The following is an 18,410-nucleotide window of genomic DNA, read 5'->3' as shown; positions in this document are numbered from 1 at the left end:
TTCAGACGCTCTCAGTTACACACGCGCATCAAATATTCAGAAGTTAGCGGCCGAGTTCATTACAAATAAGGGCTCAACTCTCATGCAGTGTTGTTGTGCCCTAAGGAATATTTAATTTTGTGTTGGATTCCAATTTTTTTGTCATTGACTTTGTTCGTTTTCATCTTTCCTCTCGTTTCTTTAGTTGTTAAGAGTGTAAATCATGAATTCTTTTCTACCTCAAACTAAATTAAAAATGTGCTTCTATAGTTTCTTGCAGGTTTATGTTGGTATTTATTTAATTATACAAAGCATTTTGTTTCCTTGAATGTGATATCAATAGTGGAAATTGTTAAGACACCGCACAAGCACTTGGGGAATTTGGATTATAATGAATATAAAACAGAATCTAATGGTGTAAAACTCCTCCCAACTTATATAAAGAAATTGCTTGTTTGAGACTTTTCCATTCTTTTACAGAGGTGACGGTTCCAGTGAGCATGAAGGAGGTCGGCGGCTACATCGAGAAACAGGTCGCATACCTGTCAGGTGAGTTCTTATCCCACTCAGAAATGCTAATGTGAAGCGGCACCACGGAGAAGTCCATTTATTGTATACGTGTCCCCTCCCAGGTGGCCGCGGAGAAGACTCCAGTGTCATCATCACGCTCCCGGAAAGCTCCGCCTTCAGGGACATACCGGAAGAGGCCTTGGCTAAAGTCTTCACGTACCTCACGCTCATCCCTCGGTGCGTGCTTACATCTTGCTCTCACAAATTGCTCAGACAAAACATGGAAAACATATAACAATGTGTCGCCCTGATGTACACATATTTACCTCCTTCTCATCCCTTTCCAAGTTTGAAGTATTGCGCTCAATCAGGACACTTCATGTCTCTCGTTCAAATTATTACCGCAACTTTTCAGTTACTGAAAGTTTATTGTATCTTCTGCCCTCTAGTGGAAGATTGTTTTGCCCGCCTGTCACTATACATAGCCAGGATAGAGAGATAAACGACTATGTTCTATTATAAATATGCGTTCAGTGTTCTTATCCAATAATTAAAATTGTTCATTACAATGATACTAAACTTTGAAATTAGCATTTTTGTGTGCGTGCCATATGTCTCTCTTGTAGCCTGAATTCGCTGCAGTGCACCAAACGTGTTCAGTTGACAGTCTGAGCACAGCCTCAGCATGGCCTCACCGGTCAGGCGCTGTGTTCGATGTTCTGCTGATGTCAGCACTTGCAGCAGTCGGGAATTCTCACTTGGCTCTGCAGTCTCTTGACAAATCGACAGCAGCATGTTGTCAAACGTTTTGGGTTGCGAAAGCCCCTACAAGGTTTTTTTTTGTTTGTTTTTTTTACCCCCCCATGAACAACTATCATGTGAACCCTTAAATGTTGTGAGGATTTCTATTCATGATCTGTTTAATAGAGACACTGATTGAATTAAATTCTGTTTCCCATATGAAAATCACCCACCCTGACCCCCCACCCCCCTCCCTCCCCCACACAGAACGAGGCAACCAGGAGTAAAGTTCATCATCATTTTAGACCGGAGATTGGACACATGGGCTTCGATCAAGACTGCATTGGCCAGAATAGCAGTGAGTTTATTTCCATGGTGATTACATTTTTCCATATCTGTCCTGAACGACTGCTTAGTCATGGAGTTGTTCATAGAGCATTTGAATAATTCCTTTTTGTCAACTTATAACTATCAATTGGACAGACTGAGGTTTGATAGGAGACAGAGAGAATGGAGCAAAAACAAAGAACTGCAAAATGGTAAGGCATGGTTGGCTCGAGATCTGGCGTAAAGACCGACAAATAGGACAGGACGTGGCAGACGCCATACAGGATAAGACACCCAGAACAGGTCACCAGCCAGACGCAGGGCACACAAACAGCTATTCACACTCACAATAACTCCTACGAGCGATTTGGAGTTCTCAATCGGCCTACCATGCCTGACTTTGGAATGTGGGAGGGACTATACAAAGCAGTCTAACGTTATTAATACATACAGCTTCGGGACGAGGCTGGACGTGAGAAGCAGAAAACACGTCAGATTTGGACTGGGTCAGACCGGCGAGAGCAATATGTAATGAGTTGCGAACAACACAGGACAAACCAGATGACTAGACATTCCATATTGTTTTGAGAAACAGTTTTCAGTAGCGTACAATTGCTCCGCTGCGTCACACTGAGACTGTTTCTAGCATTTCGGCACAGCCTGGCACCGATAGAAATGTAAAACAACCCCCCCAAAAAAGAAGGTGGGATGACGCGGGCTCTGCAGAGAGGATGAAGATGATGATGATGATGAGGCAGACACCGAGTGTTCGCCTGCATCCTTCCTTCCTTCTCCGGAGTGAGGCTGCTGCTGATGCTGTAAAATAATACAAGCCGGATAGATGTCCCGCTATCACAACATGGCTGAGACATGTTGCCGGAGAGGACTCGCAAAGATTCGGACCAGCCCGGTAACAATGATTTTTTCCTCCCCCTTGCTGCAGGAGTTTGGGTGAAGTTTGAGGGCGGGAATGCGGCAATGAGTGGAAAGCTGTGTGTGTGTGTGTGTGTGTGTGTGTGAGGGGAGGGCACTTCTGCTTAGTCATGCAAGAGGCTCCGAGTGGAAGGAAAGGGAGATCTATCTGGGAAGAGTGTGTCATGCATGTTTGCAATCTTCCATTCACACGTGCATGCTTGACGTCACTCGGTCACTTCAGGACAAATCAATGTCAGCATTACGACCGGTCCGAACGCGTCATGCTGCTGCTGCTGGAAAATAGATCAAGTATGGCTTGACATTTAAAATCAATGCTGCACTTTATTAAAACGTACTGAAATACCATAAGTAGAATGTAATAAGTGCTGTCGTTTGTCCATCATTTGAATTCAATAGGCTGCTCTTTCTGGTGAGCACCATGGCCACTAGGGGGCAGTGTACAACTTAGTGAAATACTATGTTGACAATGAAACATATTGTCGCATATGATAAAAATATGCATGTGAGTATTCTTATATGATCTTTCTTTATGTATTGTGTTAAAATATTATGAAAGGTTCATTATTTAAATGTATAATTATAATTAAAGCAAATTTGGATTGTGTTAAGCTATTGTACTTTTGACAAAGACAAAGTTTGGATAGATGACTTTGGAAATTCTTGTCGATAGCTGGCTGCACATGCATCTCTTGGATTGACTGAGTAAAATCATTTTTCTACGCAGTAATTAATTTATTGCTGGGTGGGTGGTGATTGGAGGTCGGTGTTCACTGCCCTTGCAAACAAACTGCAGAAGTGTAACACAAGACAAGCGTAAAAGTACCGAATCAAGTCGACTCGTTTGACTGCTTGACGTAAGGTGCTTAATAACTCGTGTGGCATGCCTGAATGATTAACCAGAGGAGAACCTGAGATCTAAGACTTTAAAAATGCAAAAAGCAACTATTTGCAAGCTGTCTGCAGAGTATGTGCTCATTAATCGAATGCGCTTAAGAACTTTAGGATAAAATGTAACATGAAGCCAATATGGAAAACCATTTGAGGATCTATGCAATTATCTACTGGTGTCACTAGTTTTATTGGCATCTAATAAGTCATGTCCACTCTGAGTGGTTGTTTTTCCTCAGGTGTGGTTGTTTCTCATATATCTATCACAGAGAGGGCCAGAGAAGCCTGATTTATTCTACAGGTCATATTTATCATGGTTTATGTAGTAAACTGGTGGTGTTTGCAAACTGTTCCTCAACATGAATTACAGGTCATTTTTCTCTTGTATTCTTTGCAGGCCTCCTTTCCGGGGAACCTCCACCTGGTCCTGGTGCTCCGACCCACCAGTTTTTTCCACCGCACCGTCACTGACATCGGCTTTCGCTTCACCCAGGAGGACTTCATGCTGAAGATGCCTGTAAGGCAACCTCCGCTGTACTATTTTAGAATGATAATATTATTATTGCAAGGGTGTGAAAGCATCATAGGTAGGAAATTGACTCCACTTGCTTTGCAATTGAACAAAAATGTTTTGATTGTGCCCCAATGAGTTTGTAACCCCTGGGTATCTCGTCTTCAACATGATCTATATACTGGATTGGATGTGACCATTCAGGTGGTGATGCTGAGCTCCGTCACAGACCTGCTGAAGTACATCAATGAAAACCAACTGACGTCAGAGTTCGGAGGCACCCTGGACTACTGTCACAGCGACTGGATTGTTTTAAGAACGGTATTGTATATGGATGCTTAACAAAACATAAGCCACATCAGATATATTTATATTTTACAACATAGCAGTAGTGTGTGATGCATTTCGGACCTGGGCCTTCAGAGGGGAATTTAGTGACCTAATCCAGTTCTTAACACGATAATGTACAATACATTATTTTACTTTGTGTGGCATCAAAGAAGAGACAGAAGACTGTTGAAAGTAAATATTTACAATTTAATGCAAGTTGTAAATGTAGGTACGAGTAAAGAGCTTTCCACTGTACATTGTTTACTTTCTAGCCACTCTATTTCTGTTGCAGGCCATTGAAAGTTTTGCCGTCACAGTGAAAGACGTTGCGCACATGCTGCAGGCCTTTGGCACTGAACTGGCCGAGACCGCCATGCCTAGTGAGGGTGATGCCATTCAGAGTCTCCTGGACTCTCACAATGAAAAATACAGAAAGCTTAAGGTGCCTTTTATTGATATTGTTACAGCATAGAAGCAATAAATCCAAATTTGCAAGGCGAGACTCAGCAGAACTGACATCATCAAGCTAACTGATCTGACACTGTGTTTTGCATGTTTGATTTGTGCTCTTACACACATTAACAGAAAAGTTTATTTTTATCAAATCGTGAAGTTTGCTCTCGAGTAGTTGGCATAGCAGCTAATGCAGCTAGCATATACTGCTGAGCAAAAACACATTAGCACTGATTTGCGACTATGATAGTTTCATTCAGATAATGAAATTGAATTAATATTCATTTTAAGTTTTACTTTCTTTAATTGTAAAAGTCTTGTTCAAAAATGTTTTTTTGAACTATGTGTTTCTCAAGTGCTAACAAGGTTGCACCAATCCCTGCAAACTATGATAAGGCAATAAAATACCTCATTAACAAGTATCTCATTGCTATAAGTTTATTATCCTGAAAGAAAAAATATCGTAAAGTCTTGATGGATGATGATAACTTCTGTCATCTGTGACAGGAGGCCATTCGATCTTTGTCAAAAGAGGGTCAACATCTGTTGTCAAGCCTGGAGACCACCACCACCAGGGACAACAATGACCCTCACTGGGATGTCCAGCTGGACTGGGAGACGGTTCAACGGTACAGACATTGATGAGATGCTTGAACGCATAACTTGTAATTAACAGCATTTGTTCTTTATTTCATTTTTTGGTTTTTGTTTCCAGGCTCCTGACTCAACTCCGAGACATGGAATTGGCCTTTGATGGCTACTTTGAGAAGCACCGTCTGAAACTGCATCAGTACCTGCAGCTGCTCACGTATGAGCAAAGCTTTCAAGAGGTAAACATACAGTATTCAATAAAAATCTCAGAGTTTCCAACCCTTCATTTATCCCTCGTGACTTTGTGTTGATGACGTTTCAGATGGAGTCGTGCCTGTCTGGCGTGACATCTCAGCAGAGCCAGCTGTCCACGACGGTAGACACGCTGGCTCAAGCCGAGCAGGCTCTCAAACAGCTGGAGACTTTGGAAACACTTGCTCAGGTTTGTCACAGGTGTCCGAAATGCTCCTGCGCCGTTGATGAAAGCAAAGCTCGCTTTTGGATGGACAGGAAGCCGTGTCACGCTCCCAGATCGTCATCCTTCGTGGCCACCAGCTGTCGGCGGGACACCACTATGCCACGGCTCTAATCATGCAACGCTGCAACGAGCTGCGGCATCACTGTGACAGCCTCAATGCTGCTTTGGGGAACAAACGCTGTCATCTCCTGCAAGCGCAGCAGCTCCTACTGTCTCTGGACCAGGTAGTTCCATCAAGTCACAGAGTACAAAACTTTTATTTTTCTGACTACTATTTGAAAACAGAAGTCTATACTTTCTTTTCTGTAGTTTGTCAAGTGTGTTACTTTTTTAAAAATGGTTCAGATTCTGAATAGAATGTTTCACTTTTTATTGTTACTCAATTCACAACATTAGAAATGCTATGACTAATGTTAGCAAAGCTAAGGAACACATTTTACCCATATCAAGGAGCTGACTACTTTCACATGTTTACCATCGTATTTTTTTACAGGCATATGTATTTCTATTTAATAGCCTCAGAACTTTTTTCATCTCTGCTTCCAGTTATCATTAGCTAGTTTAGCTTTTTTTCTTGTTTCACGTGAGCGAACTTGTCGATATTTTATTTTGATAGCATAGCAAAAGAGGGAAATTAATGTGTGCAATGTTATCCCCCTTTGTGCCATGTTATCTTTTATTTTACTTTCGTAGAGTACATTTTGGAGTCTTAGAACAAGAGTTGAACTAGTTTTTTAATGTCCTGTTCTCCCCCCCAGGCCCAGTCCTGGTGTGACGATGGAGCCTATATGCTGGCCAATCAACTTGTGGAGAAGTTCCACTCCAAGGAGGGAGCACAGACTGCTTTGAAGGCCATCGAGAGCTTGCTGGAGGGTTCGCCCTCCATAATGACATCTGCTCCTGAAGTTCTAGCTTTGGAGTATGAGGCTGTCATCACTCCTCAGCTGCAGGTACAGCACATTTAGATTTTTTGCAAAGTGCCACACCATCAAGAATCTTTATCATCTTTATTTTCATCTGTCAGGAGAAGATAAGTAAAACATTTGAGAAGCACGCAGCGGTGCAACTGATGATCCAGAACCGACGGACCGATCTGAGGAAGCTGGCCGACAAACACGTCCGACCGGTCCAGCTGGTGGCCCCCCGTGCTGAGAACCCACCTCGCTCAAAATCACCAATTTTCTCCCCCAAGCACGGTACAATCTAAGCCTGTGTTAAGACATGGAAAAACAAAAGTACCTGGCTGCTCTATGCACCCAATTAATTCACTATCTTTTACCTCAAGACATACAGTATAGTTCATCTATTAATTTGTCCTTCTTGTGCATATACAATAATAATAAGGCTTTTTTAAATTCTAGATGATCTTATACACGATACAGTATATATGCTAGGGCCCGGCTGATACAGATTTTTGTGTTTTGTGCAAATACAGATTATCGATGCCAGATGATTAATTAGAATTCTTTTTAAATGCATTAAATAACTGCCCCCTCCATTCCAATTGAAATTACTATTAGCACAAACTGATGTGATTGCACATGAGCCAACAAATGTGCACACTAGCACTGCTGTATTTCAGCAAGCTGACAATCGGTTCTGCTTTTTGCAGCTGACGGTTTGAAATTCACATTTGATCTCCCTCTTCCTGGAAAGAGGGCATCCCGAAAAGGCCCCAATGCTCGCAAGGTAAGTCATTTTTGCATTTTCTTTTTTTTTGCGCAAGTTAATATGAATTGAAAGCTGTGTTTTTCCAGATCGAGGTCATTCATGACTACCAGGAGAGCCGCAGTTGTGTGTTGTACGGCGTGGAAGGAGAGGACAGCCCGGATGTCCTCAAGCGGTGAGGAAGACACGCCCATCTCACCATCTGTCGGTCCGTTGGTGTTCAACTCACTGATTCGATATAAAACAACGGTGGGCAAAGTATGTTCTTGGCCCACTTAGTATTTGCAGTACGAGTGAGTTGCCGAACATCTACAAGCCTCATTTTGGTGTAGGAGGAACTATGTTGAAGTGAGTTTAGAGGGTGCAGTTGGACAAAAGCTGTGCTTTGCTGCCATATTAAAAACGTGTTGGTACCGCTGAACTAAGTTGAGGTGGTTTAGACATGCGTACCATCCCTAAGCATTTCTAAAGTCTTTTAGGGGGAGTATAAATATCTTTGAGATTTGTTTATATATAAAATTAATATATAACAAATACAATCATCTTTAATATATTTCTTAAAACAAAATTTGTCAAATTTACATATACATTAACTGTAATGACAACCTTGTGACTCTTCCTTAGTCTAACTCGTGTGTTTTTTTTATTTTTTGCATGTTTTGTTGTTTGCATTTGTCACAGTCACGTGATGAGAGAGCTCATTGAGACAGAGAGGATCTATGTGGAGGAGCTGCTGTCGGTCCTTCTCGTGAGAACAAACTTCCGCATCCTCGCCGCACACAATCAGGTCGTCAGGCCCGGTGACTGTGATGCCGTTGCAGGGCTATGAGGTAGAGATGGACAACCCGCTTCTGGCTGACCTCCTGCCGCCCGTCCTGCACGCCAAGAGAGGAGTCCTCTTTGGAAACATGCCCGACATCTACAACTTTCACAGCAGGCAGGTCCTCCACGGCTGCTGCATCATAAAATAAACCAAACTTACTACATTGCTTGCATTGTTATAGATTATTGTCGTTAGACATTTAATGGTAGAGTGCCCCAGTATTTTTGTTAATTGTATTACCTCAAATCACGTGTATTTGCTTGTACCTTTTATTTTGGGCAACCTAGCATGTTTCTCCAGGACCTTGAGGGATGCCTGGACACTCCCGAAGGTGTGGGACTTTGCTTTCTTGCCAGGGTGAGAAGCAAATTATTGGCCAAAATGGCTCCATGATTGTATGCAAATGTTATTTTTTTTCTTCCCCCCACCAAATAATGAGGATTTGTGTCAGCAGAAGGAGAACTTCCAAATGTACGAATGCTACTGTCAGAACAAGCCACGTTCTGACGCTCTGTGGCGGCAGTTCTCGGATTGTGCCTTCTTTCAGGTCATTTGTGCACATGATAATCTGCATGCACATATAATACAATCATAATTTGTCTGTTTCATTTACAAAATGTATTTTTTTCATTCAGGAGTGTCAGAAGAAGCTAGGCCACAAATTGGGCCTGGATTCATACCTGCTAAAACCAGTTCAACGCCTCACCAAGTATCAACTGCTGCTTAAGGTATGTCAATACAGCAATTATACCAATAAACAGTAAATCAGAAGGCCCATTTAATTGCATGTTGTGTACTTTTTTTGTTATACTTGTACTACACATTCCAAAAGAAAAATGCTCCCTTACGTTGATATCACGTCAATTTTTTTTTTCTTGCAACAAGACCCAGTCAAGATCAAGATGAAAAAAAAATAAAGAATCACAAATTGTGAATATGCGGGGAATTGTATTTTTATATTCCAGCCAGTAAAAAGCATATTGCCCATAATATTCACCACACCTGCAACCCTGGTGAGGGTAAGCGCTCTAGGAAATTAATGTTTCCTTTAAATGTTGATCTGTGTGTGTGCTCCCAGGAGCTCCTGAAACATAGCACCGACTGCAAGGGATCATCTGAACTACAGGGAGCGCTAACAGCCATGCTGGACCTGCTGAAATCCGTTAATGATTCCATGCATCAGATTTCTATCACAGGATATGAGGTGAGGCCTGTATTTATTTTTTTTGAACTGCCTGTTTATATAGAACTGCTCATCTTTCTCGCGCTATTTCAGGGGGACATTTGCGAGCTGGGCCGCGTGTTGATGCAGGGCTCTTTCAGTGTGTGGATCAGCCACAAGAAAGGGTCCACGCGCATGAAGGAGCTGGCCCGCTTCAAGCCCATGCAGCGCCATCTGTTCCTCTACGAGAGCGTGCTGCTCTTTTGCAAGAAGAGGGAGGAGCATGGGGAAGGTTGCGACAAAACGCCCTCGTACGGCTTCAAGCATTGCATCAAGGTTGGCCTTTCAATTCCAGCTGTCCAGCCATTTTATAGTCGATTGGCAAACCTAAAATGTCGCCAAAACCATTCCTGAATAAGGAAAGTAGAAGGCTCAAGGAGTCAGTGAAGTTCACGTGTTGTAGCTGTGCTTCAGCTTCACCACTAAACTGATATGGTTCAATCAGTTATTAGGCATTTAGTTTTAAGGATAATGTTGGAAGGAGAATCAAGGGTTTTGGGATCATCGTTTGTGTTGTATTCATCCATTTCATTCTTTACACTAGGATAGTAGATTGTAAAAATAAAAATGCAAAAATGTAATAATTCAATTTTAAAAGAGTACAGGCTTCTTTTTCAGAATAAATAGCACATTTCCTAAATTAAGATGTATTTTTGAAATGTACTCAAATTATTTTACCCTCATTAAACTGACTTTCATTTACAACTTCAACTTGAAAAAAAAATGGCTTTATTCATGTAAAATGTCGATTTTGTTATTCCAACCTAATACAAGATTTGGACTTGACAAATGTATGACATTCTCATAGCAATGCTTCCTCTAAAAATGCAAATTTATGTCAACATTACGACGTTTTTCCTAAAACATAGCCCACTTTTGATTCTAATTGCATTTCATTGACGTTAGGATTATGAGGGGGGGTCCTTGGGAAAATTCCTGACCAAACGACCAAAAATCACCATGATAATTTTTTTTCATCAAATTCATCTCTAAAACTTTCAATCAAAACTGAGAAAAATTATCAGGGCATAATTTCCCATCTCTTTTACTGCCTCTCATAAGATTGCCAATGTGTTTTTAATAAATCCTGTCCATATTTATAGAACAATCTCAGAAGATCTGCTGATGGGCTATTAAAAGTGTTGACAATATCTGGTTGACATTTTCACCTATGATATTTCTGAAGTGTTTTGTTTAGATGTCATACATATGATTTGTGTCTGTATGCAGATGACTGCTGTGGGGATCACAGAGAACGTTAAAGGAGATCCTAGGAAGTTTGAGATCTGGTACAGTGGCAGGGAGGAGGTGTACGTGGTTCAGGTAAGGAGTCGGTAGAAATAGTGATTGGTCGCAGTGGAATGCACGTCTTGTTCTGTTTTTAGGCCCCCAGCGTGGCAGTGAAGATGTCCTGGCTCAGCGAGCTGCGTCGCATCTTAACTAATCAGCAGAAGTTACTGCGAGGTCAGTGGTGGACTTGCATGCCAATAGTCATAGGTAATAGGAAGACCAAAAATAAAATGTACAGTACTTTATAAAAATACCTTGTCAAAGTATCTTTGGACGTGCTTGAAACTCGAAGATTAAGACTGGTGACCTACCACTGGTAAATAGTCAACTGATACCAAACTGTATGTTCTCCTTCCAGATGAGATTCATCAAAATGGACAACCAGTAGAGCACATGCATCTTTCTCCACCACCATGTGAGAGGTCAGTGCCCCCCCTTTATTTTTTTTCCTGGCCTTTTCACAATGTTTGTAAACTTTGTGTATTTTAGCAAAACAATGGCTAGCTTGTTAGCTAAGGTTAGACTAGCGTTGTAGTGACCTATCCGTTTTAAAAAAAAATCAATAAACTAGCTTCTCAATCAGTGATCACGCTAACTGTTTAAATTATGTCCATCGAGTAACATTGTTTTTCTTTTTTTTTTTCAACTTACTAATGGGGTTTACTAACGGTGCCGTCTGACTTTTTTTTGCCACTCACAAGTACGAGTGACATCATAATGAAAAGGTCTATTGCGATTCAGATCTTATCCATACCAACACATATGGTCAGCTGGTGTTACAAGATTCAGCTTGGGTCAACATGACGTCACCAAAATCCAATTTTCCGTGGGCACAGCAGCTGTCCAACTGTGTGTGGTTGCCCCTGACCCCATACACCCACCCCCTCACTGCAGGGCCTTGCGGCCGTCCAGAGGGGTTCCGAGGGGCTGTCTGCCGGGGCTGCGCTTGGTCTCCGCAACGTCCAACGTGTTTATGTGCCTTCGCTCCCGAAGCCCCCGTCCCCGAAGCCCCCGGCAACGGCCCCATCTTCGCCCCCAGTTCCACTGACCTGCCATAAAAACTCAGTGGTAAACTCAGCCCACGTGTTTGCATAGTGGCTCTTGGCTTTGCATAACGTGAATTGTGGGATGTGTTCACTGAGCCATTCTGGGTGAAAACAACATTAGGTACAACCACTGCAATCCATCCAGCCATTTTCTTTGCAACTTGTGGTCTCAAGTAAGCCGGATCCTATCCCAGCTGACGTCGAACAAAATGGCGTACAGTCTTCAGAAAATGAAGCTCTGTCATCATTCTGCAGGTGTACCTAATGTTGTGTCCTCTGAATGTTGTCCACCTGAACAGTTCTGAGGCTAGCCCCTTTCATTCTCCTTATTTTGTCATGCCGACTTTTGAAAAGGCGGCTGTTATCTGCTTTCCGAAATCAAAATAACAGTTGAAAGGTTTTTATTTATTTTCCCTCAACTCGGGATCTTGTCACAAGCTTCTCTCATGCTAGCTAAACACACAAACGCAGTCCATCCTCTTGAGAAGCAAGCACACGGCTGCTCCATTTCCCATCATGCCGTCTGGCTGTCTGAATGCTCATACATGCGCAGGCAGCAGCACGGAGGTCATTCCATGAGGGCCATCTTGACTCTTAAGCTTGTCTCCAGCAAATCACTCTGTGTCGTTTGTGTGTCATTGCTACCAGTAAGCAAGAGAGGGCGTCGCTCAGTTCGGAGGACACCGAGTCGGGGAAGAGCAGCCCGGACGCCCAGCGGCGTGCCCCCAAATACCAGCTCAACCGCAGGAGTGCGTACATTTTTTTTTTTTTTAAACCTTCCACCACTTTTCAACACTTAAACAGAAAGTTTTTCCAGGTTGGCCGGGAGCTCATCATCACTCGGTAACCATCTGTGAGGGTCTGGATGACACGAATGTCGGCCGGCATGCTTTCCACCAGCCTGACACGCAAATGGTGAAACTGGTGAGACGCTTTACAAGCACTCCTCTTTAAGAAAATATTTTCCAGAACCTTTAAAAATGTGTACACCTAAAATGACCTTTTGGTGTTTTGGGTGACATACATAGCCAGACAACACAAACAATTCCGAAGTGAAGTAGACTTCAAGATTAAAGGCGAAATGTAATCATTCATTTGCGTTATACAGTAGTAAACAGCAAAAGATGATGGCAAGAGATTTCCAAATCAGTCCAATTATGTGAAATCCTGCACTACATTCCGGTCTCTCGTAACATATATTGGTTGGCGATCACTATTTTAGTGCATTCTCACTAATGGAATCGCTATTTGCGTGTCAGTCTCGAGGCAGATATCGGGCCTTGGCGGACTGCCTACAAAACGGACCGGACAGCGTCCTCATCAAATGCGGCGATGTCATCCAGCTGATGTGTGAAGACAACAAAGGCCGCTGGTGAGTATGCGTTTTACAAGTGGATTTGAAAACATGTCAGTAGTGTTTAGGAAAGGGTTTTAATGGTGTTTATTAACAATAAAAAACAATCTGTGTGTGAGAAGCAATGCTAAATTATGTCCAACACTATGTATTTGTCATTCTTTTCCTCCTCATTTCTCCGGTCAGGCTGGTGAAGAATTTGAGTCGCCACCAAGATGGCTTTATTGCTTCTGCCAGCCTGCAAGTGACCATAAGAGGGAGCAGTCGAGCAGGCTCTTCCAGACTCAGGGGTAAAAGGAGTTTCCATTTGCGTAGAGGTGGCAAAAATACTCAGTTTTTACTTGAAGTACAGTTAAAAAAAAAAAAAAGACACCGGGAAAAGTCAAGAAAAACATATACTCTCTGAAAACAGCAAAAGATGATGGCAACAGATTTCCAAATCAGTCCAATTATGTGAAATCCTGCACTACATTCCGGTCTCTGAAATCCACCACTGGATTTGAGTTTCCAAATGTCTAGAATTCTGTTCTGCTTTGTTTTCCATACAGAAACAGGCAACGTCAGGACAAGAAAGCTCAGTTCTCCATAGTGAGCAACGCACGTGATCAGACCAAAGAAGGACATCCTGTCCTGATTTTGTGGCACTTTAAGGCGTTGGAATTCTTCACACCCTCACAGGTTAGGATTGACAATCCGTTCTGGTGTCGCCCCCTCCACACACATACAAACGTCATATATGACCAGCACAAAAGCTGTGGCAGCCTTGCGTCCTTTCCCAAGACTCCACAGTGCAGATGTGAGCAGGAATGCCTCACTTTTTGGCAACCATTCTTTACCGGTCACGAGTGTTGGCTTTGACTGAAGAAACACTCGATCCAAGACTGGGTTCGATTTCCTACAGAATATATGGATGTTTGACTGTGAACATCATCCTAGAAAAAAATGGCTTGAAGAAAATCATGGACCTGCACACAATCAGAATGCCTTGATATTATTGCAGTACTCCCTGGGGACACTAGGGGACATTCTGCACTTTCCCAGTATCTGAGAACTGCTGTTTTTGTTTTTGTTTTGTTTTTTATATAGACACCCGGTTGACATCATACCCAGTTTCTAAGGGAATTTCTAGCCATTTGTAACGAGCCTTCTGTACTATTCCTCAAGTGCCAAAATAGTGTTTTCACTCGTTTTATTTTCCTTCTCAACTTGGGGCGCTTATGTCTTAGTGAGCAAATTGTTTCAAGAGGACAATCTTCCCAACAAGGAAGGAAAGTGGCCTATATGTGTGTGTGTATGTATTTGCCTTTCTGAATTCTTTCTGTGTGAAAGCGTGGGGCATGTGCACCACCTACCTTCAGCACATTGCTCATTCAATACAGTGAACCCCCATTTATCATCAAGAAAGTGTTTTATATTTGTTGTGGCCTAACATGGTACTACACTCAACTTTAAATTTGGACTTGCTCGTATGAAGTAAAACCCCATTTAAAAAAAAAAAGATTACTTAAAAATCTGTTGCCAAGATACGGAAGATGAACAGCAGGGTTCACTATAAACATGACGGACACAAATGCAAGCTGTGTGTGCTTCCTTCTTGCTTCCTGTTGCTAGCCCCGCCCTCAAAGCTTCCATCACACAAGCCTGTTGTCTTTAGACTGATGATACACCATCATGTGTTGTTCAACGCTTCATTAAACATTGACGCTACGCTTGTATAAATTGAGCCAATCCCAGTGAGGGCCTCTGTTGGGGAGCGGCTTTTGATATTGAAATGTATCTTGAAAGCAGCAGGAGCCTGGTCACATGACATTGTTTGTTCAAATATTTATTTTGTCTTTGCAACCCCCCCCCCCCCCCCCCCCCCCCTTCACTACCAAATGAAATCACATCTCCGTTCATTCCCAAGCGATTGCTTGAATGCTTACGTAACAAAACAAGCTGTGGTATTGTAACTGTCATGAAAATGCTGCTGGTTTTGCACAGATTTTTCCAAACATGGAAAAAAAAAGCTCGATGTATTCATCCATCTTGTCAAGCCAAGAAGGATTCATATGTTTCTTGCAACCGGGTAGAATAGTTTGCACATTTTTTGCTAAAAAAAAAAAGCAATCTTGTCAGTGGTTACTAAGATATTTATTGCAATAACTGCTGTGTAAATAAGCCTTTTGATAATTCCACTGTTTCAGAAATGCAATATCTGTCCGTAAACGTTGACTGACTCGATATGTCCCATTTTCAGGGTTTCGATTAAAGCCTACACAGACAACAAAACCGTGCCGATGGTCTCTTTGTTGCTTTTTGCCCAGAAAACAACACTGATTATGCTTCTGTGTGAAAAAAAAATAATATTTTTTTTCTAATCAGCAGATGGCAGCAAGTTGTTGCGGTGCAGCAATTTGCGGTACACCATCTGTCTGTCAGGTTAGGCTGAATTTGGAAAAAAATGTCCCCCCCCCCCCAATTTTATTTTATTGGAATTTTTGGACTAAATGAAGTCATCAGCATTCACCTTAGGGTATAAATTTTGATATTGGGCTTTTGATGCTGACTTCAAGTAGGATGATTACTGTCAAGTTGCCGAGTCTGGAATGGTCACTTCATGTTGAGTTCAATACACAAATAATTTTGAAATACTAACTTTTGTGTTCTCATGTCTGTCTGAAAGAAACAAAATATGAAAAAAGGATGTCTACAGTAGCTTTGACAATTTATAGAAATTGGAGGGGGACAAACCCCTTAATTTAATAGAAAATAAAGGAAGAGTCGCTGTGACCTGGAATTGCTAACCAATCACCCACCATGCATATGTTCATCTTTCAAACATGACATTAATTACATGTTCAAATTCTTCCCTGCAGAAAAGAGCTGTTCAAGTTTAACGCTACTGTGTTCCCTCCATATCACCTTCAAGCGGAGGAGCTTCCATGTGGTGGTTCAGCCCGTGGATCATGTTGTGGATCCAGTCGACATAAAGAGACAAGCGCGTGTACACCCCGTACTTGCCGTCCTTGGCGCATTCTTCCCCCCAGCTCACGATGCCCGTCAGGAACCAGGTGTTATTAATCTTGTTGGCGTGAGGACCCCCGCTGTCTCCCTGGCACGCGTCTTTGGCCTCGTTGTAGTAGCCGGCGCAGAACATGGCGGGGGTGATCCTAGCGCTGCTGCTCAACTTGCACTCTGTCCGGCTCGTGAAGGGAACTTGGACTTTTTTCAGCACGTTGGACGGGTGTCCGAGGTAGCGTGTTCTGCCCCAGCCGCTGACCGTGGCGGGCGAGGCTCGCTTCACCAGGGCCTCAGTGAAGGCCCTGGGCCCGATGCAAATGGGCCGCACTTCGACGGTGAAGTTGATGGGGCTTTGGAGGTGGAGCAGGGCGATGTCGTGATCGTATGGGTTAACGCTGACGTTGTACAGTGGGTATGTGTGCTCCTGCAATACTTGGATGTCTTGCTCCTTGTCGTCGTTGACTCTTATGTTGTACTCGCCTGCAGGAAGACAGACATGAACGGCCGCATCAGACATCCCGAGGAAGCGTTTAAGCGTTTACGCCATATCCAGCCTGAGGTACTACATGGTACAAGGTGTTTTCTAGCCAGGTCACGGCACTCTTTAAAATGTTTTACTGAGCCCATGTCACAAACTAGCAGTCCTTTTCATCGCAGTATGGAAGGCTTGGCAGAGTGAGGATCTTAAAAGGGGGTCGTACCCACTCTGACGAAGAAGGGGCCCCGTGCCTCTGTCATGCAGTGGGCAGCGGTGACGACCCAGCGCTCGCTCAAAACGGAGCCCCCGCAGAATACCTCACCAGTCTCTCTGTAAACCAAGGCCACCTACGCAGACAGCAGTCTAAGATTATGATGTTGACCTCTTACAAAAAGATGAATAGTCTTCATTTTTGTCGTTATTATTTTATATCAGAGAAATTCACCGCACAACAGATGACAAAAGTGTCACAGGATGGCTATGCCACAGATACATGAGCATTCTTTGTAGTAAATGATATTCACCCAAACTGGAGAGTTTGTAATTACCTGCCAAGGGATCTCTGCTGGCATCACCACGTCTCCGCCAACAATGCGCATTCTGGGATACGGCCCACTTCTGTTAAAGGTGGCCAACGTAGACCGAGCTGATCTCATCAGAGCGGTCCCGCCGCACGGGAACTCGGCTAGTAAGACAAATATTAAGTACTGTAATTTTCTTAGATGATTCATTGTAATTTGACGTTCATCTACCTTCTGGTTCGCAGCTGATCCCATCCTGCATCAGCTTGTATCCTTCCGCACAGTAACATTTACCTCCCGCAATATCCACTGGCTCACAGAAGTGCCCACAGTCTCCATTATTGAGATCACATCTTTTAAATAAATCTAAGAGAGGACATTTCTTCTTTTACAACTGACAAAAGTCCAACCGAAAGTCAGCTGGGGGATTTTCAGCTCACCAATTTCACAGTGGTCGCCGGTGAAGCCGGGTCGACAGTGACAGGTGTATGAGCTGATGCCGTCTTCGCACGTGGCTTGGTGTAAGCAAGGATTCGACTTGCATTGGTCACCATCTGGGGATTCACAGCACATGACTATCGCAAAAGATCACAGACCCCCCCCCAAACTGCTTTTCAAGCGAGCCGCTGTATACTAGCCGTACATGTGAGGCGGCTATAAAATAGTTGTTTATAAGAAAAAATTGGATTTTGTCATTCTTACCAGCATACGCTCGATAGAACTTCTCCTGTAAAAACAATGATGCCCTTTTCAGTGACCACGAAAGCAAACAAGATGTGCATTGATGGTGAAAAATGTTAACACACAGTTTTTTCAAAATCCTCAAAGAACTCCCTGGCCTCCTCAAAGTTACAGACTTCCTCCCTACATTCTCTTTCCAGGTTGCCCTCCAGAATCTCTTCAAACACGCCCGTGTTCGCCCGCTTGGATCTCTTCAGGACACCATCGGCCGCTTTGCCAGACAGGAAGACTGGGCCTGCAGCCAAAAGCAGGTCAACTTTCAAAACCAAACTCATAAAATACAATAAACAAAATATGTTTTGACCTATTGTTCATGATCGTACCTCCAGGACTCAGCTGAAAAGAGGACAACAGCACACAAACAAGAAAGATGTTCGCCATCACGAACAAACGCAAACTCCAAAGTGCACGATGACTGTTTGCACACGCCAGTTATACTAAATGTGAGTCACTTATTTTGTAAGTGTGGAAACATCTGTCTGGGCCAATGTGGGGTGCGTTGACGTCGTCACAATTGTCC

At 43.0% G+C, this 18,410-nt stretch overlaps 2 protein-coding genes across 2 annotated transcripts; one reads left to right on the top strand and one right to left on the bottom strand.

The window, feature by feature from the left end:
- The first annotated feature begins 1,611 nt into the window (after positions 1 to 1,611).
- Positions 1,612 to 15,418, top strand: mcf2a (MCF.2 cell line derived transforming sequence a). The gene is made up of 27 exons (XM_049742592.1): positions 1,612 to 2,467; positions 3,779 to 3,898; positions 4,097 to 4,213; positions 4,515 to 4,664; positions 5,183 to 5,304; positions 5,391 to 5,505; positions 5,589 to 5,708; positions 5,777 to 5,968; positions 6,503 to 6,694; positions 6,769 to 6,940; positions 7,357 to 7,433; positions 7,502 to 7,587; positions 8,094 to 8,160; positions 8,234 to 8,349; positions 8,523 to 8,592; positions 8,690 to 8,782; positions 8,871 to 8,963; positions 9,314 to 9,439; positions 9,512 to 9,733; positions 10,688 to 10,780; positions 10,843 to 10,921; positions 11,106 to 11,169; positions 12,442 to 12,542; positions 12,611 to 12,717; positions 13,053 to 13,165; positions 13,334 to 13,437; positions 13,696 to 15,418. The coding sequence occupies exons 1-27, from the start codon at positions 2,399 to 2,401 to the stop codon at positions 13,734 to 13,736; spliced, it is 3,021 nt and encodes a 1,006-aa protein (XP_049598549.1). The 5' UTR covers positions 1,612 to 2,398; the 3' UTR covers positions 13,737 to 15,418.
- Positions 15,256 to 18,338, bottom strand: f9a (coagulation factor IXa). Its single transcript, XM_049742728.2, has 8 exons — positions 18,214 to 18,338; positions 17,956 to 18,125; positions 17,852 to 17,876; positions 17,590 to 17,703; positions 17,381 to 17,515; positions 17,177 to 17,313; positions 16,852 to 16,975; positions 15,256 to 16,630 (listed from the first exon to the last, which is right to left on the bottom strand). The coding sequence occupies exons 1-8, from the start codon at positions 18,269 to 18,271 to the stop codon at positions 16,029 to 16,031; spliced, it is 1,365 nt and encodes a 454-aa protein (XP_049598685.1). The 5' UTR covers positions 18,272 to 18,338; the 3' UTR covers positions 15,256 to 16,028.
- Between the last annotated feature and the right edge of the window lie 72 nt (positions 18,339 to 18,410).

The sequence above is a fragment of the Syngnathus scovelli genome, chromosome 1 (assembly GCF_024217435.2).
Source record: "Syngnathus scovelli strain Florida chromosome 1, RoL_Ssco_1.2, whole genome shotgun sequence".
In the NCBI taxonomy this organism is placed as follows: domain Eukaryota; kingdom Metazoa; phylum Chordata; class Actinopteri; order Syngnathiformes; family Syngnathidae; genus Syngnathus; species Syngnathus scovelli.
The sequence above is the reverse complement of the archived record's forward strand: the minus strand, read 5'-3'. Positions and strand labels throughout refer to the sequence as shown.

What these genes read in the sequence shown, in the direction of transcription:
- mcf2a (XM_049742592.1), top strand. Translation starts at nt 2,399, where the DNA reads ATGTCCCGCTATCACAACATGGCTGAGACATGTTGCCGGAGAGGACTC. An exon ending in TCTCCACCACCATGTGAGAG is followed by an intron (nt 11,170 to 12,441) that starts GTCAGTGCCCCC and finishes CATTGCTACCAG; the next exon opens with TAAGCAAGAGAGGGCGTCGC. An exon ending in ATACCAGCTCAACCGCAGGA is followed by an intron (nt 12,543 to 12,610) that starts GTGCGTACATTT and finishes AAGTTTTTCCAG; the next exon opens with GTTGGCCGGGAGCTCATCAT.
- f9a (XM_049742728.2), bottom strand. Translation starts at nt 18,271, where the DNA reads ATGGCGAACATCTTTCTTGTTTGTGTGCTGTTGTCCTCTTTTCAGCTG. An exon ending in GTTCTATCGAGCGTATGCTG is followed by an intron (nt 17,704 to 17,851) that starts GTAAGAATGACA and finishes GTGAATCCCCAG; the next exon opens with ATGGTGACCAATGCAAGTCG. An exon ending in CAGCAGAGATCCCTTGGCAG is followed by an intron (nt 16,976 to 17,176) that starts GTAATTACAAAC and finishes CTGTCTGCGTAG; the next exon opens with GTGGCCTTGGTTTACAGAGA.